A 25,112-nucleotide genomic window follows, 5' to 3' on the forward strand; every position below is an offset into this window, starting at 1 on the left:
ATTCTGCTGCTTTTGGAATGGAATGCTCTGTAAATACCAGCTAAGCCCCGAATGTATCATTTAAGGCTTGTGTTTCCTTACTGTTTTTCTGTCCCTGTAATCTATTGGCGTGAGTGGGGTGTTAAAGTTCCCCCTATTACTGTGTTATTGTCAACTTCTCCCTTTATGTCTGTCAACATTTGCCTTTTGTATTGAGGTGCACCCATGTTGGGTGCATATATATTAACAATTGTTGTATCTTTTTCTTGGATTGATCCCTTGATCATTATGTGGTGTCCTTCTTTGTCTCTTATAACAGTCTTTAAAGACTGTTTGGCCTGATGTAAGTATTGCTACTCCAGCTTTCTTTTGGTTTCCATTTGCATGAAATACCTTTTTCCTCCCTCTCACTTTTGGTCTGTATGTCTCTAGCCCTGAAGTGAGTCTCTTATTGACAGTATATATACAGTTCTTGTTTTTGTATCCATTCAGCGAGTCTGTATCTTTTGGTTGGAGCATTTAGTCCGTTTATGTTGAAGGTAATTATTGATATGTGTGTTCTTACTGCCATTTTGTTAATTTGTTTTGAATTTGTTTTTTAGGTCTTTTTTTCTTCTTTTGTTCTCTTTCGTGATTTGATGACTATCTTTAGTGTACATTTGGATTCTCTCTTCTCTTTTGTGTGTGTATCTATTATGTATTTTTGGTTTGCAGTTAGCATGAGGTCTTGGTATAGCAGTCCGTGTATAGACACATGATTGCTTTAAGTTGCTGCCCTCTTAATTTCAAATGCACTTTAAATGCCCTGCATTTGTACTTTCCTCCCCTCAGGATTACTGTTTTTGATACCGTATTTTACACTTAATTATTTGTGTATCCCTTTAACTGCTTACTGTGGGTGGATATAGGTGATTTTACTACTTTTGTCTTTTAACCTTCCTTGTAGTTTGTGTGTGCATGACTTCCTGTGTTTTCTGTATGTTTGCCTTTATCAGTGAGCTTTTCCATTTCATAGTTTTCTTGTTTCTAGTTGTGGCCTTTTTTTGCCTATAGAAGTTCCTTTAGCATTTGTTTCAAAACTGGTTTGGTGGTGCTGAATTCTTTAGGTTTTGCTTATCTGTAAAGCTTTTGATTTCTTCCATCAAATTTTAGCAAGAGCTCTGCTGAAAAGAGTATTCTTGGTTATAGGTTTTTCCCTTTCATCACTTTAAATATATCGTGCCATTCCCTTGTTGCTTGCAGAGTTTCTGCTGAAGACTAATCTTATGGGAGTTCCACTCTGTGTTATTTGTTACTTTTCCCTTGTTGCTTTTAATATTCTGTCTTTATCTTTAATTTTTGTCATTTAATTATAAATATGTCTAGGTGTATTCTTCTTAGGGTTAATTCTATCTGGGACTCTGCATTTCCTCAACTTGAGTGACTATTTCCTTTCTTAAGTTAGGGATGTTTTCAGCTGTTATCTCTTCAGATATTTTCTCAAGTCCTTCCCAGCTCTATTCTACCTCTGGGGCCTCTGTAATGCGAATATTAATGCACTTCATGTTGTCCCGAGGTCTCTTACACTATCCTCTTTTCTTTTTGTTCTTTTTCCTTTGTTCTGTTCTGTGGTAGTGATTACCACTGCTGCCTTCTAGATCACTGATCTGTTCTTCTGCCTCATTTAGTGTATCTTTGGTTTCTCCTAGTGTGTTACTCATTTTAGTTATTAGATTCTTCAGCTCTGGTTGTTCTTTATATTTTCTAACTCTGCTTAAAACTTCAAATTTCTCGCTCTGTTTATCCATTCTCTTCCCAAGATCTTTGATCAACCTTAGAATCATAACTGAACTCAGGTAGATTGCCTGTCTCCTCATCACTTACTTCTTCTGGGTTCTTATCTTGTGCCTTTGTCTGGAACATAGTCCTCTGCTGCCTCATTTTGTGTAAGTTTCTATTTGTATTTTTATGTGTGTGTGGGTCAGTTATGTTTCTCAGCCTTGGTGATGTGGCCCTCTGTAGGAGACATCTGTGTGTCCCAGCAGTGCACTCCCCACTGGTCACCCAAGGGCCAGGGACCAGCAGGTCCCAGGGGAGAGTTTGGCCTGGGTTTGTGGACTTCTTCCGCAGGCTGTGGAATTGTTATTTTCTTACTTCTGGTGTCTGCACCCTGGTGGGTGGAGGTTGGACTAGAGGCTTGTGCAGGTTTCCTAGCAGGAGGGACTGGTGCCTGCCCACTGGTGGGTGGAACTGGGTCCTGGCTCTCTTGTGGGCAGGGCCTTGTCTAGGGATGTGTTGAGAGGCAACTGACTGTAAGCTCGGGAGGTCTTTAGGCAGCTCTTCTGCTAATGGGTGGGGCTGTGTTCCCGCCCGGTTAGTTGTTTGGCCTGAGGAACCTGCAGGCTGTTGGGTGGGGCCTGGTCTTGGTGCTAACCACCCAAGCAAGATGTCAGCCTCCAGGAGAGTTAGCAGGCAGATGAACACTCCCTGTTATGTCCACCACAGCTTTTATTTCCCCAGGGTGAGCCATAGCTGCTTCCCACCTCCCCATGAGACCCTTCTAGACCAGCAGGTAGGTCTGGCCCAAGTTCCTGTGAAGTTACTGCTTTTGTCCTTGGTCCCAGTGCAGGTGAGATTGTGCGCGCATCCTGTAAGGATAAAGTCTCTCCTCCCCCAGTCCTGTGGGGCTCCTGCCATTCAGACCCCCCCTGGCCTTCAAAGCCACATGCTCTGGAGGCTCCTTGTGCTAGTGATGAACCTTGAACTGGGGAGCCTGATGTGGGCCTCGAAGCTCTCAATCCTGTGGGAGAACTTGTACCGCATAATTATTCTCCAGTTTGTGAGTTGCACCCCCCCCAACCCGCCCCAGTGTGTGTGGGATTTGACGATGTCGTGAGTGCGCCCCTCCTACTGTTTTGTTGTGGTTACGTCTTTATGTCTTTTGATGTAGAAGATGTTTTTTGGTAGGTTCCCCTCTTTTTTATTGATGATTGTTTAGCAGTTAGTTGTAATTTTATTGTGTTCATGAGAGGAGGTAAGTTCAGGATCCTTCTGCTCCACCATTTGAATCCATTAATCCCCTGTTTCTTTTTCTCTTTTGAATTACCAGCTAATAGTGTCTTCCCAGGCTTTTTCTTTTCCTCTTGGACTGATTGTCTTTTTCTTATTTTCAGGGTGTGAGTTTATATATGTATATATATAAAGGGACTATTAACCGTGGCCACTTCAGCTGCAGGTGTTCTGTGCTTTACTCCTCTCTCTGCCGTCAGTTTTCCTATGGTCACCTTTTCCTTTGTAATTAAAACATTTTTAAAATTGAAGTACAGTCAGTTTGCAGCGTTGTGTTAGTTTCTGGTGTACAGCATAGTGATTCAGGAATATAGATATATTCCTATTCAGGTTCTTTTTCATTAGAAGCTATTACAGGGTATTGAGTATAGTTCCCTGTGCCGTACTGTAGGACATTGCTGTTTATCTGTTTTATATATAGTAGTATCTTCAGTCCTTTGTAGTTTTACTTTTGATTCTTGTTTTTTAAGTTCTTCCTTCCATTGGTATACATTTATTATCCAATGTATTCTTCAATTTATAGTTTTATTTTTGTTTTACAAGCTTTTTACTTCACCTACAATTTTTGAACATTCTGAAGTATCATCAAATAGTATTTTTTGATAGCAGAGATATGAGTAATTATCCCAGTATTACTTATTGAATGGCAGTAATTCTTGCTCTTTAACGACCTCAGAGATGAGTATATCAACATCTAGTAAAATGTCTTTGGTTGATGTCAAAATTTGGTGGAACTTTGAAATAGTATAAATGTGTTTTGCGTATATTTTTGTGGGGTGAGAAGAAAACCTGGTGAAGAGAGGGAAAATTTGATTTTGATACATAAGGAAATACTTGAATCTGTGTAGGTTATAGACTGTGAGCAATTCTACGTAGTAAGTTTTGTTGATAATTAAATGTGGTTGTCTCATGAATGTGGCACTTTTACCATAGAATATTTTAGTTACAACAGTAAAAAGATGTAGTAAAAGGTATTTTCCCAGTCTCACATAATGTAAAATCACATATAACATGAGAACCTAGTGTGTTTTTTTTGTGGGTTTTTTTTTTTTTTTTTTGGCAAAAACTACTATTTCTAAAATCAAGGCCTGGTGACTTTATTTAAAATAGAGGTACTCCCTTTCCATGATTTGTAAGGAACGTAGTATATGCTAAAATTATGTCATAAAAATATGTATATTCTATTTATATATAAATGTTTACTGGGACATTTTAGTACTTTAAGTAAGTTTTCAACTGGGGCACATGAGCCCCCAGGGAACATTGGGCAGTATCTGGAGACAGTTTTGGTTATCACAGCTGGGAAGGGGGTACCACTGGCATCTAGAGCTGGGGGCCAGGGATGCTGTTAAATGTCCTGCAGGGCACAGGCCCCCATGACAGTTATCTGGTCCACAGTGTTGGGGCTGAAGCTGAGAAACATTGCTTTAAATAATAAAAACGGAGTCATCTTTTAAGGGTAGTCTGAATATATAAATTGGTACTCTTATTTTCTGTTTCCGAGGTAAGTCTGTCAGTATTTACCAGCAGGAAAACTTGCCTTTTCTTTACCATACTGAGAAGGATTAATTAGCATTTAAAAAGTTTCCTCTGAAAATGCCAACTTCTCATTTTTATTTGGTGTTTTCTGTTCCAGGGACGATGTTTTAATTTCAGGTTTTCTTTTCAATGTCAGTTACTTCTGTTCCGCTAGAGACTGGAAAAACTACTCCATGTGGGAAGTTGTTCGTTAGAAAACAAAGTGCGGACCAGATTTCAGAAGCAGGCTTTTTAGACAACAGCTCTGTTTGCGCTGAGAAAATTAGACGGTAGTTCGTGTCGTCTTGTTAACCTTGAAAGCCGCTCAGTGGTTTCGTTTCTGCCTCCCTCCCGCAGTGTTTGACGACGGGGACGAGAAGACGCTGCGGCGGTCCTCGCTGTGCCTCAAGGGGGAGAGGCACTTCGCCGAGAGCGAGGTAAGGGACTCGCCCGCAGCGCCCGCCGCCAGCCCGGGTGCCCGGAATCCGGGCAGCAAGGTTTCCTTTCCCAGCCGGAGCCGCTGGCTTGTTAATCAGGAAAACTCGCTGATACACCAAACCACCATAGTGTCATCCGTGACACCTGTTTCAAGCATTGCGTTTGAGTGCCAGGCTCAGTATTCTTTTTGTCTAGAAGTATTTTAGCGTTTGCCCATAAAGAAAGTACTGTGGGGCTGTTTAATGATTATTTTTAGGCAGCTTTTACATAGATTCCGTTAGTTTGTAAATAACTGTAGAAAAGAGGTGTCTGATATGTGATCCACGCCAGCCCCGCCATAAGTAAAGGCAATGCAGATGCTGTAAACAGGCCCTACCTGCTACTGCTGCTTATAGCCTCTCCTCGGAGACGGCTTGCCGACCGCCCTTTCCACGCTAGTTCCTTCCATTCCTCATAATCCCTTCAGGGTGATTTAGTTTTCTTTATAGCACATACCATTCTTTGCCACCAAAATATGTATATGTGCTTAATTGTTTATTGTCTGCCTTCCTTACCAGAATGTGTCAAAAGAGCAGAGATTTTGTATGTTTTCTTCACCACTTTGTTCCCAGTTCCTAGAACAGTGCCTGGCACAGAGTAGGAACTGAATAAATGTTAGTTGAATGAATAAATGAAGTGCTTCTATTTGCCAGGGACTCTGCTCAGTGCTTTCCACACACCTTCACATTTACAGCGTCATGAGGGTCATTGCGATTGTAATGTTCAACTTAGAGATGATGATATCGATGGTCAGAACTGGTTCTCAAGTCAGCACTTTTTATCATCAAAACCATGCTCTGAAATTGAAAGGTGTCATTAAGTTCCTAAGAATGGAGGGTTCACAAAGTTTTCTAGATTAGTAACTTGCAACTCAGAACTTTTAAAACGGACATATTGTTACAAATAGTCTTATCTGGTCCAGTCTCTAAATGTTAATTAATGCACAGTGTGGCCAAACCAGGATTTCTTTTTTCTAGTAACTGTTTAGAACAGTGTTTCTGTGGGGATGTTTTAATACTGCTTTTTAAATTATTAGACTTTATTTTTAATGTTTTTCTTTGTTGTTACTTTCCCTTCTCTTACATGACCGAATTCCCATTTCAAGTTAAGGTATTCTCTGTGTTATGATTCCAGCTTATCTTTTCCGTCTCATATTCTACCATTTACCTGTACCTCGGCCTCGTAAGACTATTTGGTATTTCGAGGTTATGGCTCATACTCTCCTGGTTTCTGCTGAGCCCTGCTCCTCTCAGGCCACTGAGTGCTTCCTCCTTCAGGGTGTCTTTCAGGAGCTCTCTGAGCAGGCTGGCTCTCTTTATCCTGTAATCCTTTTGCACTTCTGTTATTTTTGTTTTATGGTCTTTTTGGTTACTTTTATCATTTTCTCTATAAAATTGTAAGCTGTTTTGGGGAAATAGTCATGTTTCTGTCATCTTGATAGGCTACCCTTTTTCCAGCAGTGTTTTCTGCACAGAAGCCTTCAGTACATTTGGTGAATTGTGAAGGTTTAAATATAGCTAATACGTGTAGCTTTGGGGCAAGTGCAGTGGACTTGGCTTCTTACACTGGTGAAGTAATAGAACTCTTTCTGAGTTTATGTAATTCTTGAACTAATTTCATTTCCCTTTGTTAGAACATATGTATTAACTATAGTTGGTTAACAAACATGGGGGCTTTGAAGACTTGATTTTTCACATAAGTGAAGACATGTGTACCCTTCTTAACCTTAAGAAGGATCTGTTTCACTGTGCGTGTCTGTACATGTTAAACAATGTTTTACTAGAGGGACATTGGAATACTAGTGTATTATTCCTTTCCCTGTTGCCGTGGGCAAGGTGCTGTGCTAGGTACTGGGGTCACAGGGGTAAGCTAAGTAGACATGGAATTTATGCTTGGGTAACTTACTGTCTTTTGGAGGAGAAAAAGCATTAATCAATCAAAAATTCTAAGGGTATTAAGCTCTATGAAGACATGACCAGGAGTGTATTTAACCTACCACCTGTGCATTCTTTCCTTTATTTGATATTTTTTATATCTTCAAAAGACAGTTTTAGTTTTTTGGAAGTTTGCACAGAGCATTGTTATTATTATTTATAAGTTTGGCCTTTGAAAGAAAAGCCACATTATACTGGCAGTATTTTGGGCCACTAATCCCATTAATAAGCTACATACCTAACCAGAGACTTAAATTCAATATTTTCGTGATAAGAGATCACAATAAGAACTTCATTCAGTTTGAATCCAGCATCAAAATCACTGGTTCTAGCTGTAACCAGCTTAGTGAGGATGGTGCCAACTTCCTGACAGCTGTTAGAGTGTTTTGGTGTGTCTACAGAGCATTCACAATCTGAGTGTTTTCCAAAAGCCGTTTTACCAGCTGGTATTCTCTCTTTGCATTTACTCCATGCAGTTGAAAACTCCAGAGAGTTTAGATAAAATCCTGGTCCACATCTCCTCAGTGCATTGTAGGTAACAAGGCTGTAGGTGTGTTTCCCCAAGGCCTGCAGAATTTTCTTTGAGCTTTTAACATAGGCAGGAGTCTTTGGTTTTTTCCTTCAGGTAAAAGACAAGACAAATTCTATGCTTCCCCTAGTCTTTTCTGTCACTTGCTTTCCAGGACATGGACTGAGGCCAGGGGTAGATTGTTCTGATTCTTTAGTACATACTAGGAAGAGATGATGGTTTATTTGAGAATTCCTGTGTGGGGTTTCTAGATAACTCTTCACAAATCCTGGGTATTTTTCTTTTAACAAGTGAAATGACCAGCTGATGCTTAAAACAGAAGTCACAGTACTTGATGGAATCTCTCCTTTCAAGAGAGCAACTTTAATTTTAGGGGAATAGGAAGGGACATTTAATTCTTTTGTTAACTTGATGGAAAGTGAAGCCAAATTAACTTATTTTGCCTGTTTACCAAATATAGTACTTTGAAATTTTTGCCCTTAAGAAGCATAATTAGGAGTTACTGACAAGTGACTTTTGAAGAATTTTGTCTGGCGTATTACTGTGTTTGGGCCAACTTTGCCTCCAAATAGTTTTAAATTTTTAAAAATATTTTAAAATGTCTGACTTACAAACTAAATTCGAAAGATTAGGCATTTTAGCTCTATAAAAGTTGTGGTTTTTGTCATTTCAAGAAATCAGTTTTTATTTAATGCTTTATGTCTAGTACCTTTTCCCTATGCTTTATTCTTTGTTGTTGGGTATATATATATTTATGTATCTATATATATCTATGTGCCTTAAATATATGTATGTATATTTTAAGAAAATATGCAAAATAGGTTATTAATATACTTCCCTCTTTCATGTTTTATTTAATTCATCGTTTCAAAAAATTATCTCAATTTTAAAAACAAAAGTTAATTTTCTTTTAGTATTAACATTAGTTTATATTTAGATGTCTGATCTTTACATCGAAGTTGATGGACACCCTTTCATATAACCTTCATGTTTATAACTTTGAAAAGCCTTTATCCTGAGTAGTTCCTCACCCTTGCTTCCATTCTGACAGTTTCCTGGGATCTTTAGTTCCCCTTATGTTCATAAAAATATCTGTAATAGCAAAGGTGCTCTTGGAGGGATTAAAGGAATAGCAACTATGCAAAGTCTTTAGGATGCAGAAAAAGTAAGCATATTATCAAAATTGATATTCAGAGAGTTAAGTTAGTTGGGATAGCATCTTCAGGTTGATATTAACTTTTTAGATGTATAAGCCTTTTCAGGAAATAATGGCAAGAAAAATCCAAGAATTCTCCGATATGGAGAAACAGAGGCATTCCAAAATCCCTCTCCTTTACTCTGCTTTTAACTAACAACTAATTCCTTCCCTGGAAGTCATTATTTTTGAATGGGGTGAGGGACAAAAGGGTTGACATGAACTGTCAGTTGATAACAAGGAAGAAATGTTTATTTGTTGACTTATTTTCCTGTCAAGCACAATATTGGATGCTTCAGATTAAAAAGGAAGGGAAAATTAAATATTAAATGTAGAAAAACTAATATCTACATTTTCTTTAAAAAGGTTTATTGCAGAAAATGTTTGCAAAGTACTAATCTAGTCTATCTGAAGCCTTTTTTCAAGCAGTTGATGCTCATCCTGATAGTCTTCTGTTACTGAGATTTCTGTTTTATGGATTATGATTCCATACATGCAAAGAAAGCCCCAGTCTAGGAGTTAGGTACTTACCTATAAGTTCCTTATCTTTCAGATGTTTCCACTGAGCCGTATTTGTTTTGTTTTGTATTTTAATCATTCTTTGAAGTCTGCCAAGCCTTCAAATAGATAATGAAATTATCTAGAGAGAACAACTAAATTTCTTTTCACTTTTTTTCTTTTCTGGTAATGGGCTCATTTATCTTTATCCTAATATCTTTGAAACAAGAGTTTTCTATCTTTAGGAAAGTTGTATTTTTGTCTTCCTCGGGGGAAGTTTTTAATCTCAAAATCTGAGCATATTCTTAAACTGATTTGGTTTAAAAAGAAAAAAACAAAGAACTTGCAACGTAATAACTTTTGATGGGTTTATGTTCCTACCCACAGACATTAGACCAGCTCCCACTCACCAACCCTGAACATTTTGGCACTCCAGTCATAGGAAAGAAAACAAATAGAGGAAGAAGATCTAATCATATGTAAGTCCATTTTCATAACTGTTAGTTGAACCTGAATTCATTTCTCCTTCTAGTATTGTTTTAATAGTTGTGAATTTTAAATTGTAATTTGCAAAATGCTAACCTAATCTAAGAGTAATTTCAGACTCCTTGGCATGGGTGCTTGAGGTTCTCCGTGCTCAGCCAACCTCAACAGCTGTATTTATCCACCTCCCATTTCTCCTTAAATACATCCTGATGCCGTTGTCAAAATGGGATTAGTCAGTATTTCCTGAATGATAACATCCTTTGTTTTCCTGATATCATGCTTTTTAACCATGCTGGGTTTTTTTCTGTCCCTAAATGCCACCCTTCCATGCTAGTGTCTCACTTACTCATGTCTCAGCCAGGAATGCTCTGGCCTTTATGTGAACCATTTTGTGTCTCCCCACTCTTTCCTCTTTCCTTGAAAACAGACATGTTTTTCTCTCTTCTGAACCCTCTGAATTCTTTGCATTTACGTACTGTCACAGACAATATTTCACCTATTATTATCATTGTAGTGTTTGTTTTCTCTTCCTAATAATTTTGATCTTTCTGATAGCAGGGACTGTCTTATTTTTATGTCTTCTTACAGTTGTGACACATATTCTACATATTTAACAAATTACTTTCAATGAAGTGTGCCAAGACTCCAAAAGGCTTTAAATTAAAAAGGATCATAGAATCAAAGTGTCATGAAATTTCAGGTCATTAGAGATAAAGCAACAATCTTCAAACAGTTCCAGAAAGAAAAATAATTTATTGCAAAGGTCTGAAAGGTGGAATGGCATCAGACTTCTCCACAGAAACACTAGGTGCTCGTAGACAGCAGGATGCAGAATGAAGGAGGGGACGTTTCTATTAAAAAGGACTTTGTATCATACCCCCCCCCAAGGCGGGGGATATGATATAATGATAACAAACGGAGAAAAACAGCAAAGGCGCAGTTAGTAACTCCTCAAAAACTATATAAGAAAGAATAACCGTGTTAGTAGGATGGCGGGTAGAGAGGTTGCTTAAATATTAAAGTCAAGTCCTTACAACAAAATGGGGAGTTAATAGAATAATGTTTAAAAATGCATGAATAAAGAAGTAGCAGTATAAGAATATTACTCAGAGACAAGGTGCTAACTGTCAGAGACAACAGCCGGAAGAGTTAACAGCAGATGTCTCAGTGGAGCAGGAGAAAATTGGGAAGGATGGGCAGGAGACTGTAGTTTCTAATCTGTTCTGTTGGAGGTTATTTTAAAAACAATTTTGAGTATTTTACTCGGATAAATTTTTTTAAAATTTAATGTGCCTACGCCAAATATTGTCAGAGTAGCTGTTAGGAATACTGAGTTGAATTACTGAAACCTTTATTGTAAGTGAATGCTTCCATTCACAATATGCAATCAGGCATTAAATGTAGCAGTGGCTGAGCTTTGGAGATGGAAATTGGGTAAGCCTGTCTCTCGTGGTGTTTAGTTCAGCCTTACAGCAAACTCATGAAGGTGGGTGTTCTTTTTTAATCCCTATTAAAAATTGGGGAAATTGGCCTTGGAGTAACTAATCCAAGGAACAGAGGAAGGAAAGGACTAGGTCTTGAACTCACCGTGTTCTGTAGGCCTTTTCTCATTCAGTTGACTGATTTTTTGTTGTTGTTTAGATAAAAGTACAACAGTTACTTGCCAGGATAGTTTTAACAGTAAATTAATAATGATTCATTTGAGGGAGGAAATTAAAAGACTAATCTTTGCATTGAAAAAAAATTTAATATTACTTACTTTCCCACAAGTGACTTGGACCATGCATTTTTTTTCTCCCTTAACTCTCTGAATCTTTTAGAAAATTTTTTTCTCAGTTACTAGGTGAATAATTTATTTTGTGATGTAGCTTGCCAGTGTCTTGATTATTTTTAGGATACTCCGTTTATAACTATTATTTACTCTTCTTCATATTACATTTAAAAATCAAGCATTCTTAAAAAAAAATTGAGTGTTATAGCCAGAAAGAAAAATAAATGAAAAATGCACAATGGCATTATTAGTATGAAAGAGTCCTGTTGTGATCGTTAGATGTTACTGTTATCTAATATTGTTTTCAGTTTTTTCAGAGGGCTGTTGTATTGTCATAAAATATTCCCTGTACCACTTACAAGTTAAATCTTTTGATATCTCTTTGAAAATCAATGACTTCAACTGTGAATTAAAATTTTGTCCACCATTGATCATTAGCACCTTCCCCATGGCTTTATAGTCAACTCTTAACTATGATTGATGTTGTCAGCACAGTGAGTTGGGGTGTATTTAATGTAAAATTATCTCATTAGCCGAGATTTCCCACTTCTCGAGCCCTTGAGAGTAGTGGTGTGGCGTAGTTAAGTGTGAACTGTGGAGCAAGACGGCGTGGGTTTGAACCTTGCCTCTCCCATTTCTTTGCTGTGTGACCTTGGACTTTTCATGCCTCAGTCTCATATGTAAAATTAAGATGATAATATTACCTGTCTCTTGGAGTTGTTGCATAGATTAAATGAGTTTATATATTTAAAGGGTTTATGTAGTAGTCACTCTGTAAGTACTGGGTATCATCATGTATTGAATGAAAAAACTTCCATGAAATACCAGTGTGTAACATGATTTCATTTATATATAAGAATGTGTTTGTATGTGAGTGTAAATTCTGCTTACTGGTGTGTATGTCTGACAGGCAGGACTGTTTCTGGCTATGTTATATGAATTTTAAAAACAATATTCTTTTGTTTATATTATATGTGTATTGCAGGGAAAAGTTTTTATATCAATATTTTTAAAAATTTGAAAACATTGCATATAATATTTAGACATATTTTCCCTTTCTATAAATATCATCCAGAAGTAAAAAAATAAATTAAAAATAAGGTAGTTTATAGAATAGCACATAGATTGATCTACAAAAATGACCAAAAATTATGATCAGTTAAAATGTCTGTTATGTCTCTTAGCTGAGGTCTTATTTTCTTGAGTATGAGAATAACACATGCAGTTGTCACTGAGAAAGTTGATCTTTGCTTTCTAAAGACTCTAGCAAACATTCTAAGTTAGATTCTCCTGTTGAGAATCTCTGTGTGTGAAGGTTTGCTGTTGGAATCATGCCGTACGTGTGCAGGGTATGAAGGCAGACGAGAGGTGGAGAATTAGCAGTGTAGGGCATGCAGGCACTCCTCTGTAGTCTGGCTCGCTCTTCCTTCACCTCAGCGCTGCGTCATTCTCACTGCCTGGAGGCATCGTCACATTCTTGCTTAGTGCTTAAGCCTTGGTGTGTAAAGCACCGCAGTTTGCGATGCCTGTCTCCTTAACTGCGTTTCCTCAGCATTCCTTCTCCCCTATCTTGAGAGTGATTTTCTACAACAGAGTCTGGAACCTGGATCTTAAGGTCATTTATCTGACCTCGTTTCCTCTTCCATTACTCAGCTCAAAAAGGTCTTCATTATGGTTCTCTGATTGCCACGTAAAATTTGTACAAAAATAAATTAGGTTATCTCTTCCCGAAATTCTCTGGCCTCCATCGTCCAAACGGCATATCACTACCTTTGTTTTCTTTTGACAACTGTTAATCCACATATCAGTCAGTTTGCCTCCAGCTATTCCAAAGTTGATTGTTTTTGACACCTTCCCTTGTTTTACTTATATTCTGCTTTTAATTAATTAATCCTAATAGATTCAAATACTTTCATTTTTAAAGATTACCATCCTCTTGGTTACTATTTTTAAATCAAGTTATTGATCCTTTTGATCAACGTGTAGCGTGATTGAATTTTGCCTTTATAACTGCTTGATTCTGCCTAAAGAATAGAACGAATGCCTCAAAGTAGAGAAGTACTTGTGTCCCCCTCCCTCCCCGCCAAAAGCTTTTGGCAGTAACCTGGCACTGCTAAAGTAGGAGAGCGGTCTCCTTGCTGTTACTCCCCCTTCAGACACAGGCGGAAGCGTGATGAGGCTCGCAGTGACTTCTCTTAGGGATTATTTGTGAGCACGGCTTCTGCCTGGTGATAGAGCTAAGGCTGACCCAATAAACTAGTGATTTGTACCTGGTATTTACAGGTCTGCAGATCTTTAAAACTCTTTTTTATTGAGTATTAAATCACATATAAAATTACCCCTTTAAGGTATATAGTATTCAGTGTTTTTAGTATATTCACAAAATTTTGCAACCAGCACCACTGTCTAATTCTAGTTCTTTTTATTATTAGCTGCTTTATTTTGATGTGAGAATTTGGTTCTAGTTTCCTTCTTAATAGATATTGGGAAGAAATCCAAACCCATTTATCGGTAAGCTTACACCTGTTCATATGTTCTGTATGTTTTAAGCTCTAAGAAGCTATATGTTGACAACCGTTCTGATATTAATACAGATTGTCAATTTACTGTACAAAATTTGAAGCTGAGTTAATCAGTTGTTTGAAAGCATAAGGAACATTGAAGTCAGAAGTGTGTGTCAGAGATTGAGCCTTGAAGTTCCCAGCTCAGGTGGCTGGCTTCACCTCATCATTTGGTATTCTGTGGGACATGTCTGAAGTTCTTATTTGATTTACAGTTAATTGACAGTTAATAGTGGTGTGTGATCAGCTTTAGGTGATGAGCTGTCAGTTTGCTGTGGTGAACGTTCCCACGTGAACTGGCCTTGTTGCCGGTGTCGCCGTCAGATGGCATTTCAGAGCCAGGGCTTCACTTGGCTGTGGCTCTGTAACCACGTACCTCGATACCAAAGAAGCAGTGTCAGAGGGGAGTAAAAACCAAGTGGGTTCTCTGCTTGTTCCGCCTTTGCTCCCTTAAAATATGCTTGATGCTCGTTTATTTTAGTGTATCAGTTTTTTGAGAACTTGTCTCATGTAAACAATTTCATGGCTAAACTCTTCTAAAAGGAAAAGTCAAAAGAGCCTTGTATGGTTACTGCTTGTATACATTATACTGATTGTATACATTTTGTGATTTCAGGAGAAATAAAAATCAGAAGTACCATAGTAGAAAGAAAGAAATCTATTCAGTTCATTTATTCAGTCCACAAATCCTTACTGAGCATCTGCGCTGTGCCAGGCACTGTCCAGGGACTTGGGATGCGTTAGTGAACAAAACAGACGTTGTAAAATCTCTGCTGTTGGAGCTTACGTTCCCTCTTGAGGGGAGGTGGGCAATAAAGAAAAAGCATAAGAAATAAGTAAATTTTATAGTATGATAGATTTCTAAGTGCTATGGAAATGACAAGAGTAAGGTGGGGGAGGCTGTAAATTTGAATAAGCTGGTCGGGGTAAGTGCATTGAGGTGACGTCTGAACAGAGACTTAGAGCAGGTGAAGGAGCTCCCACATGTTTGGAGATAAAGATGCTTTATCCCAGGCTGTTCTTCTGCAAAGAGGAGTCACGAAATGAGGTAGTGGCTGGTGGAGAAAGTGAGGTCAGGGGATGTTTTGCTTTTTCAGGTGGGGCAATAACAGCACATTGTTAGAAGTGAGGCTGCTGGTGGGGCTCATCTAGCAGAGGCAGAAGAACTGACCCATGAGAAGGAAACAGCGCTGCGGGAGCAAAGGCCCGCTTGGGGAGGGGAGAAGGGGGGAGGGCTTCGGGGCAGCTTTATGCAGCCAGTCAGGCTTCTCTCCCCCTCCCCCCATATATATGATTTTCTCATGTCTGAAGGCTTCACAGTTGTTAAGTCTTATGAAAGAAATTAGAAGCTTTATGCTGTCGCAGATAACTTTGTTAGCCATACAAAGCCCAGTCTTCTCTTTCTGCGTTTTACAGAGTTGATTGATGAATGTTGTCTCTGACATTGCGACTTTCTGTCTTGATAATGATAATGACATCAAGGGTGTCCATAAAACTCTCGCTGAATGAGTCTTCTATGACTCCTTTGAAAAAGCAGTAAGGATGGTTTTGAGGTTGGTTGTGTTCTACAGTCATTAGAAAGTGGAGAGATAAAAGTCCTTGTCCTTGAAGCTCTGCCAGTCAAGTAGAAATCAGATTTGTGAAGTCTGTAATTGCTACCCTGAGCTCTGTGCCTATTTGTAAGGGTTCATGCTCTGCTAAAACGAAGGTACATTGATTTTTCCTACTACCATTGGCTACTTTCTAAGTAGGGGTTAAACTGCCTTAAGTGCCATTTGAAGTACAGTAGTTCTACTCAGTGGCAAACTTTAAAGCTTTGGTTTTGTTTTTACCAGGAGACAAGTTTTAAGTTAATTGAGTGACCATTGAAATCAAATGGTGTTCCTCCATCACTCTAAAATGTTCAATAGTATTATAGTAGTTTTTGCTTCCTTTATGTTTATGTTGGACTATATAAACATACATTGGAATATATAAATACAATAGATGACAATATAAATGCCATCCCTTTAGAAAGGCATCAAAGACAAATTTAAAATACTATATTGAGTCTGTCCCAACCAACCAAATACATGTTTAAAGTTTTAAAATAATCTGTCAATTTACATTTTTTTGTCAGTAAACTTAGTCACGGCTATCTATCCCAAAAATGTTTTCATCTCTTTAGATAATCAATACTAGTCATTATTCTGTTTTATTTTATAAAAAGTACATACGTTGCAGTCTGTTTATTCAACATGTCTTGGTATCTTTACTTATTCTGGGCATTTTGTACAATCAGTTGTTAGAATCTGTTTTCTTTAGCACTGATTTGATTGTGGGCCGCCTTGGAACCAGATTCAGAACTTTTGTTGTGTGTTTTTTTTCCTTTTTAGTTTTCCTTTTTTACTGTACTTTCCTCTCTAATCCATCAGATGGATGGTTTTGGTTAGTTCCTTTTTCTTCTGGCAGTTAACATCTTTCTGATTAACTACGTCCAGCAGACAGTGTGACTGAAAGGAATTTTTAACATAATACAAAAGAACCATATTGAGCATCTTGTGAATACATAGTTTGTGTATATGTGATATTAAAGACAGCACTGGTGACTCTTACAAGTGGCCTCCCCTCCCTACCCTGACCTCCAGTTATTAAGGACCTGCCTTCCCCCTTTTAAATTTAGCTTTGTACCAGGAGTGTAAAATTAACCATCTCCAGAATTCCTTTAACCTGAGAGGAGGGTCTGGTATATTTTAGTGCAGTCCTGGGATGTTTAATATAGGGCCTTCAGCTTTTTGAGAATTTGGGGACCAGAGTAATTCTGTTCTGATCTTCCTCTCAGTTGTTTAAAATAACACTCAGTAAACCTGAAAGATTTTTAGGAAAATGGTATGCTGTCCTCTAATGATAACCTTTTAAAAAATTTATTCTTTAAAAATTTAGAAAACTACTTAAAAATTTGAATTAGCTGTTCTGTACATTTAAGGAAATGGGGCAAGATTTACAGGATACCTATATTTATCAACTTGTTATGCTTATTCTTTGTGAAGGTGAATAGAAATATCTTATTATTTTTTTTTCTTTCCCTAGACCAGAGGAAGAGTCTTCTTCATCCTCCAGTGATGAAGACGAAGATGATAGGAAACAGATTGATGAGCTACTAGGAAAAGTTGTATGCGTAGATTATGTTAGTTTGGATAAAAAGAAAGCACTGTGGTTTCCTGCATTGGTGAGTAATTCCAGTATGAGAGAGTTTAATTTTCAACTATTTAAGTTCATGAAGGAAACAGTTTATCTTCTTATTAGTATTTTTCATTGGTACAAAATGAGGAAATGATTCTGGTAGCATCATTTAGTTTACACAGCTTACTTTAAAAATTGAGCGCAAAGAGCTCTTGAAGTCTACCAAAAAAGGCAAAATCATGATAATTTTAGAGGGTAGGTGTGTTTACACTGCTCTCTGTGTTTCGGGAAGAGAGAAAAAAATTCCTAATGCAAAGTTTTTAAACTTCTAAATCTACCATGCGAATGGCTGCACAAGAGGAGCAGAATCTTGTTTTCTCCTGTTGTCTACAGATGATGTCTGTTTGTCATCCTTCTCAGTGGACATTTTGTATTCTTTGTCCTGAGTGCTTAGTTAAGTGCTTTCCACAAATTAAGTGCCCAGTAAATGTCAGCTCATAAAATTATAATTAAAACTAATGAGAGCAAATTGTAAATACTTTGATACCTTCCTGCCTCTGCCTGTATCTACGTATCCATCCGACATTTGTTGGGCGCCTCTTATGTGCAAGGACTGTGCTAGATCTTTATAAGGATTACGAGGTGTGTCTTCTTTATCCTCGTTTGGAGATGAGGAGAGTGACTGTTACGAGGGTTGAGTGCCTCGTCAAGCTTTGGGTTAATGGTAAGCTGAAGACTTCAGTGTCGGTGTATGTGATCATTTCTTTTTTCCTAAAGCACTAAGATTCTTTGTAAGAATTTCTTTTGAAAATATGTTTTAAAAGAGCTTTGTGTGTCTTTTTCTAAAACAATAGGAACATTTAAATTTTCACAGTCAGTATTTTCAGTATTAACATTCTCTCATCATCATTTCTAAATAGTTTTCTTGAAGATGAGAAAAATATTTAAAGCTTTACAATACTGAAAGGTCCATAACCTGCTTAGTCAACCACGTTTCATTATTATTTTAAAAATCTTAGCATTATTTATGTGTATTATCCTCCCCACCAAATTGAGATCTTTTGGGTAGTGATGAATAATTTTTGCCAACTAGAGTGTGAAATTGTGTTTTAAATCGAACAGTCTTGACATAATCACATAAACAATGTTTGTGTTTCTATTTTTGAAATTAGCGTTTATAAATTGAGTAAAATTTGACAAGTGTTTGGTAACATTTTCATGTTAGAGAACAACTGCCTACTCCTAGGAGCTGTGAAGAGCCGCTGTGCTTGGAGCGTTTCCGCTGGCCGGGCGCTGTGCTGGCTCATTCACATAAGAACTTAGTCTCATTTAATCCTAATTGGGGCTGAAAAGTAAGTGGTGTTTACCCCCGTTTTAAGGGGGGGAATCTAGCTTCCCTGACTCACAAAGCCTCCTTTTCAGTTTCCTTCTCTGTTTCTCTCCGACCACGCTTTAAATGTTGTTATTCAGGGTTCAGAATCTACCGCTCTGTATTCTCTTCAGGGTAATCCTGTCCCCTTTACAGCACTGGTTGCAGAGATAGTACACTGAAATGCCTTAGGGACCAAGAAAATGACAGACAAGGGTGAATGGAGGTGAAACGTAGACTGTAGTCCTGTGGCCCCGCTTGCTCACCCACCGCCCTCGGAGCTGGCCAGAGCTGCCTGCCGCTGGCGTGGTTTTCACAGCCCTGGGTGAGCCCATGAGTAAGAAGAAATGGGCGGATTTGGCTCACAGGCTTAGACCCAAATTTTAGACCCATGATACTAGACTCTTTACTTCCAAGTTTATGTCTTAGAGTTCAGGCCTCTGTGCTGAGCTCCAGACCTGGGCATTTCTTTGTTCAGTACTGTAGGGAGGAACAGTGACTGTCTTGGCCTCTGTGCTCTCCAAAGGGGTTAATGTTTGTAGAGTGACTTAAATCAATGAATGAACAAATACTAAGTATTTACTTTAGGACTTTACTGAAATGACAGGAAAGGTTTCCTTGCGCTAGTACGTGTCTCTCATCAGTGAATTATTTCAGAATGCCATCAACATGTAAGCAGTGCTTAATGCAGTGTAATTACAGTTACGGAAGTTGTGAACCTTTTAAAGACTGAATTAGAACTTACCTGTTTGTAGCTGTTCTCACACCTGTGGGGGGTCACATGCCTGTATCACCGTCATGTCATTTTTCAGAGCTGATGAGACTGTCTGAAGACAGACCTGTTGTACTCATTCATCCCATTTTTATTTAAAAATGTAACAACACTGTTGTTCTTGGTATACATAGTGAGCTATCTTGGGATTAAAATAATAAAAATTCATAGGTGTCTTGCATTAGTATTACTTTTGGAAAGGCATGCTTTATCCTTACTTTAAAAGCTGGGGTGACTTCAAATAAAATAAATCTTTTATTTTGTTAATAGTAAATCTTATACAGACTCCAGGAAGGTGCCCACTTTAAAGTGCTTACTTTTTGAGTGGATGATATTAGAAAGAAATTATAGTGTGTGTTCAAGTATATATTAGCATGTAAATAGCAGGTAAATGTCATTTCTGTCTTTTTAAGTTAGAGACTGCTCTGGTTAAGCTTCTGATACCTAACCCCGTTCTGGGCCCTGCCATTCTCTTAGTCATGACGCAGACCTTTTGTTAAGACCCTCTTTCCCACCCTGGATCCCTGTCATTCCAGCTTCTCCTCTGCCTCGGATGAGGGCCGCAGCCTCAGTCTAGTCATGGCCACGGTCGTGAACTATGTGGGTAATCCAGGGAGCTGGAAGGGTATAGGATATAAATTTAAAATTACTTGTGTGTGCCCACATATTTGTACAACTGTTAACCCTCAAACTAAAATTAGTTTTCAGATTTTAAGCTGAAACTTTTAAAAAAGGATTTAAAAAGTTAATACTTATGTAACTATCTATAAATGTGCTTTTAGTTATAATAGTTTCACATTTTTTTAAAAGGTGGTTTGTCCTGATTGTAGTGATGAAATTGCTGTGAAAAAAGACAATATTCTTGTTCGCTCTTTCAAAGATGGCAAATTGTAAGTATAACTCATTTGGTATGAAAAATATGCTGTTTTTCCAATTGATGGTAAATTATAAATTAGTTACTTGCAGTGACCTATGGTTTTCCTTTTCATCATCCAGAATGTTTCAAAGTATGATCGTTTTTCATATTATCTTTAAGTGTAGTAGGCTTACGTCTTTTCTTACTCATTTTGGTCTTTTCTAAACCAAACTGTCAGTGCTGTCTAATTTTTCAGTATTTGCCTGTTAATAGCTGATGATTTGTAGAGGAAAATTCACTGTATCTACCACATGTAATACTTGGTTGATATATTAATTGTTTTTAAAAGTCTCAATAGGAATTCTAATAATTTTAATTATGTCTTAATGGTTGTAGTGATAATCTGTTGTGTAACATTCAACTTCTGCAGTAGTCTGAGGATTAAAATGAGTTACTATAAATGTATGTTAAGTATTAATGTAATTTTTCATGTAGAACTTTTTTTAGAACTGAGTTATGAATTTCTATGGGTTTTTTTTTTCCTTTAAGAATTGTGTGACTGGAAAAGACAAATATTTTATATTTTGCCCAATTGGGTGACTATACCTGAAAAGGATCTTCATGGTTTAAGATTACTGTTTTGGGTTTTCAGGTTCTGAAAAGTTTTTTTTAAAACAATCTATGCAACTCATTTTCACAAAATGGAAAAGTTTGAACTCTGAAATATAAAGCTCCATAATGAACTATTATAAATCAAATTATATAATGTCTGAGATTTGCTTCAGAAGCAACCAGTTGGGGTGGGAGGAGATAGGTAGGGGTGTAAATGGAACAGTGACTGTGAGTTAATGACTGTTATAGTTGTACTAGTCTATCTACTTTTGTATATATTTGGAAATTTTTAGTAAAGGTTTTTTTAAGAAGCAGGCTGAAAAATGTATTTGGAAGAGTTTTTAGGCTTTTGTGGATCGATTGATACAAACCAAATGCAGAAAAGCTGAATGATAACTATTTAGTGTAAAATAGAAAATACATGTGACTTACGACAGACCCTGAAATTACATGTTAGAAGTTTGCTGGTAAATCTAGGATTCAATTTTTTAAAAATTGTTAAAAGAACATTTTATGTTATAAAATAGTCCATTTTCTTCTAATCTTAAATTTAGTAATATTTTGTGATTATTCCAAGATGAAATCAAATTCTTGCTATTTGACTTATTCTTTTATTGGATTGATAACATTCTGGTATCCAGACATTTTCATTTATTATTTTTAGTATTTAAGAATTTTTAATACTGCATTTAGCCAAGGATGCTTTGATATTTGAGAATACCTTATTGTTTATAAAGCCTCTCTTAAGGTGAGGTCCATCTGTAGATGATCACATATTTTAATATTCTGCCTAGCATTTTATTTGGGACTTACAACCCTGTTTGTAATCACTTTCATTGTAAATGTCAGTGTTCTCATTTTTTCACTCTCTTTCTGTGGTGAGTAATTTGTCTCTCAGTTAATCTCTATTGTATTTTTGTTGTTTTTTTCCTTTAAAATTAAAAAACAATGTAGTACTTCCGTCCCAAGAAAGGATGTCCATGAAATTACTAGTGATACTGCACCAAAGCCTGATGCTGTATTAAAACAAGGTAAGGGGCCTCCAGGAACAGATTATAGTTAATTTTAAAACTGATGAAGTATTTTTTGAAGATTAAATATTCTTTTGCTCTTAAAATTTTTTTCCTAAGTTAAGTCTTTAAAGTTACATTGGGAGGGGAGGGTACAGCTCAGTGTTAGAGACATGCTTACCCTGCACAAGGTCCTGGGTTCGATCCCCAGTCCCTCTATTGAAAAAAAAAAAAATTAAAGTTACGTTTGGTTCTATGTGACTTATACTTTTGTAAACTCGTGTCTTTTGTTATAGGTTTTCTTTTTTTAGCTTATATTTGGGTAATAATCTAAAAATGGGAAAATTATATTATCAGTTATTACTGTAGTCTGGCTTTTGCCTAGTAAATAAAATACTATTTCCTAAGGATGGTAGAAACAGGAATCAAAGTAATTTTGACTTGGCATTTGTCATAATATAACAATAGTTACATTTTATTGTAGAATATGCTGTAATTGCATTTCTTCCTTAATTTTTGGCGTTATAAATAGCTGCGGTTTTTTCTTTGCCCATATTCATCGAATCAAATAATGTGCTCTGCAGACTGGTTAAAGATCATCAAGGATTTATGGTTTAGAATTTATTTCCATGTGTTGTAGAGGGAGAATAACTGTGTCTAGATAATTTTAATTTAATCTAATTGTTATAATTTGAATTCAGGTTTAACTAGGAATGTAAAGGATATATTTATAGTATATTTTCACATATTGTATGTTTAGTACAATGGCTCTGTGCCTGGTATATAATACTGTTTAATAATCATTTGGGGGGTGTGCTAAAACAATGAAAGATTTACCTATCTCAAAGTCTTTTTTTTACTAGGCATTCTTGATTTTTGTTTAAAAGAAGAAAACTTCCCTTTTCTCTTGTTTTTGTTTGACCCTGTCACCTTCAAATGGTAGCAGTTTTGCCATCTATAAAATAGGTGCCAAGTGACTAAGACTGTTAGGATCAAACGAGTTGCTACACGGGAAAGCAGTTAGCACGGTGCCTGCACACAGCAGACACTTCATACATGTCGGTGGTGGTAGCGCAGTAGTTTTTATTTCTTTATCTTGTTAATATTTTTAGACAAATTAGTTGTCTTAATTTCTCCAGTTAATGTAGTTTATGGCCTCTTTCCAGCCTTTGACCAGGCTCTTGAATTTCACAAAAGTAGAACCATTCCTGCAAACTGGAAGACTGAACTGAAGGAAGATAGTTCCAGCAGTGAGGCGGAGGAGGAGGAGGAGGAGGAAGACGATGAGAAGGAAAAGGAGGACAACAGCAGTGAAGAGGAGGTGAGTGCAGCCCTTCCTGCCTTTAAGGGTAAGAGCAGTTGGGTTTCCTTTGTGAGTTAGGACTTGGCATGAAGTCATTAATCACTTAAATATCTTTAGTATTAGAAGTATTTCATAATACTGTTATACTTGTGGTATTCATCATAATCAAGTAGTTTGCTTACTTACCTTAAAACAACTACGCTCTTGTGAAACTAAAAATATTAAGTATAGTTATCCCAGTAACCTCGAAAATGTCAGTCTTCAGTTTGGAATGAATATAAATGTCAAATCAATGTGCTCTATACCTAAAACTAATATAATACTGTATGTCATCTATACTTTAATTAAAAAAGTAAAAAGAAAAAATGTTTCTTAATCTTGCTATGCTTTTGGTTTATCAGATGATTAAGAAAACACCCACCTAATATAGCAAAACTCTACTTTCATATGCTTTTTACCATCATGTAGACAGTTGTCACCTCATAAAATATTTACGTCTGCATATTTTATTAAAATACCTAATGAAGTAGAAAACATATTTTCCATCTAGTATTAAAAAAGCAAAAAAAGAGATGAATGTCTCTTTGATTCAGAAAATCTTGAATGATTTTATCTAATACAAATGGGTAGATAGCTCCAGTTAGGTCATATATAAGACATCTGAGTTTATATGGATCAGGGAGCTAAATTTAGATTTTACTGTAGCTGGTACTTTAGGTCTACCAATGCCAAGTACCGAGAACAGATGTCCGTGATACTAGCAGTTACTCTGCACCACTGTACTCTTGAACAGTTTGTTGAACGACTGCATAAAAGTTATTGAGTGAATGGTGCAGATAATGATGGCTACTATACTTGACCATGAAGTGAACTGTATTTAATGTTTTTAGGAAACTAAGGTAAGTTAATGTCAATATGTAATGTTTTAGATAAGTTATGAAATTCTGCCATTTAACTATGGTAAACAGCTATTAATGATACAGGGTTGTGTTAGAGTTTGTTTTGTAATACAGTGATCTACAATGTCAGTGTGTAGTGTGAAAGTTTCCCGGCTTTAGTCTTTCCCCCACTGCTTTCCATTTAAAATGCTAAAATAAGCGATCATTCTCTAGCTTAAAACTTCTTCACTGGGGTTCTTATCATCCTGGAAGTCAGGCTTTACTTTTAGAACCTCCCTTTACAGTCCAACCCCTGCCCTTTTTTTATCACTTCTCTCAGTACACCCTCCTACTTTGAACTTGGTGTTGTAGCTGTATCAAATTACACACCTTGCTTCTGCTCACCTTTGCACGTACAGTGCCCCTGCCTGCCGTGCCCTTCCCTTCCCCCCAGTCAGCCTGACCCGCTCCTGTTCAGTGTTTAAAACCTTGCTTACAGCCCCTCTGTAAAGTGGAACTCTCCGTCAACCATCACCTTCCTCACCTCGGGAAAGTTAATCATTCCATTTGCTAGTCTGAACTACTACTGTTCCTTGTACAGATTTTTACCACACATGCACGCACATACATACGCACACACATAGATTTATTTTGTTTGTTCTCTATACTAATCTGTAAGTCCCTCGAGGGTAGGGGCTCTGCCTTACTGGTGCTCAGTGTCTGCCATGGTGTGCAATGTGGAACAGATGAGCAGTGCATATTAGTTACCACACTTTTGTTGCTTAGATTTATGTTTCACAAATGCTTCTGTAAAAGCAAATCTGGTTTCCAGTTTAAACATTTTTTTAAGTTAAGTACAAATTTTGCTTAGAAATTTTTGCAACAGGTAAGTTTGGCAATTTATGAAAGTCAAGTATTGTGCCACGGGGGCACTGGAGTAACGTCTAGGAAACAGGTTTCCTTAGACACTCATCTGGCTGCTTTACCAAAACCCAGCCTCTGTGACCGTGTTTAAGTTGAGAAATACAGATTTATTATCCGCAAATGAATAATTTTCATTTGTTCTTCTCTGACCAGCTAGCAAGCATAGTAGTTTATCAACATGAGTTTTTGTTGTTTTTAACTTGCCTTCCTTTTCTTGCTAGCTTTTAAAA

At 37.1% G+C, this 25,112-nt stretch overlaps 1 protein-coding gene across 5 annotated transcripts in view; it reads left to right on the forward strand.

The window, feature by feature from the left end:
* The window catches only part of ARID4B (AT-rich interaction domain 4B), a 127,697-nt gene that overhangs the window by 60,453 nt on the left and 42,132 nt on the right, over positions 1–25,112 (forward strand). For all 5 annotated transcript variants that reach the window (XR_010381808.1, XM_010979781.3, XM_031460827.2 and 2 more), the window contains exons 6-11: positions 4,903–4,982; positions 9,566–9,657; positions 17,066–17,204; positions 20,110–20,189; positions 21,722–21,798; positions 22,944–23,098. Coding sequence is in view for 4 of the 5 variants with exons in the window: in XM_010979781.3 (XP_010978083.3) it covers positions 4,903–4,982; positions 9,566–9,657; positions 17,066–17,204; positions 20,110–20,189; positions 21,722–21,798; positions 22,944–23,098 (623 nt within the window). In the remaining variant the exon portion in view is untranslated. The remainder of the gene's footprint in view (positions 1–4,902; positions 4,983–9,565; positions 9,658–17,065; positions 17,205–20,109; positions 20,190–21,721; positions 21,799–22,943; positions 23,099–25,112) is intronic.

This window comes from Camelus dromedarius, chromosome 8 (assembly GCF_036321535.1).
Source record: "Camelus dromedarius isolate mCamDro1 chromosome 8, mCamDro1.pat, whole genome shotgun sequence".
NCBI classification, from domain to species: domain Eukaryota; kingdom Metazoa; phylum Chordata; class Mammalia; order Artiodactyla; family Camelidae; genus Camelus; species Camelus dromedarius.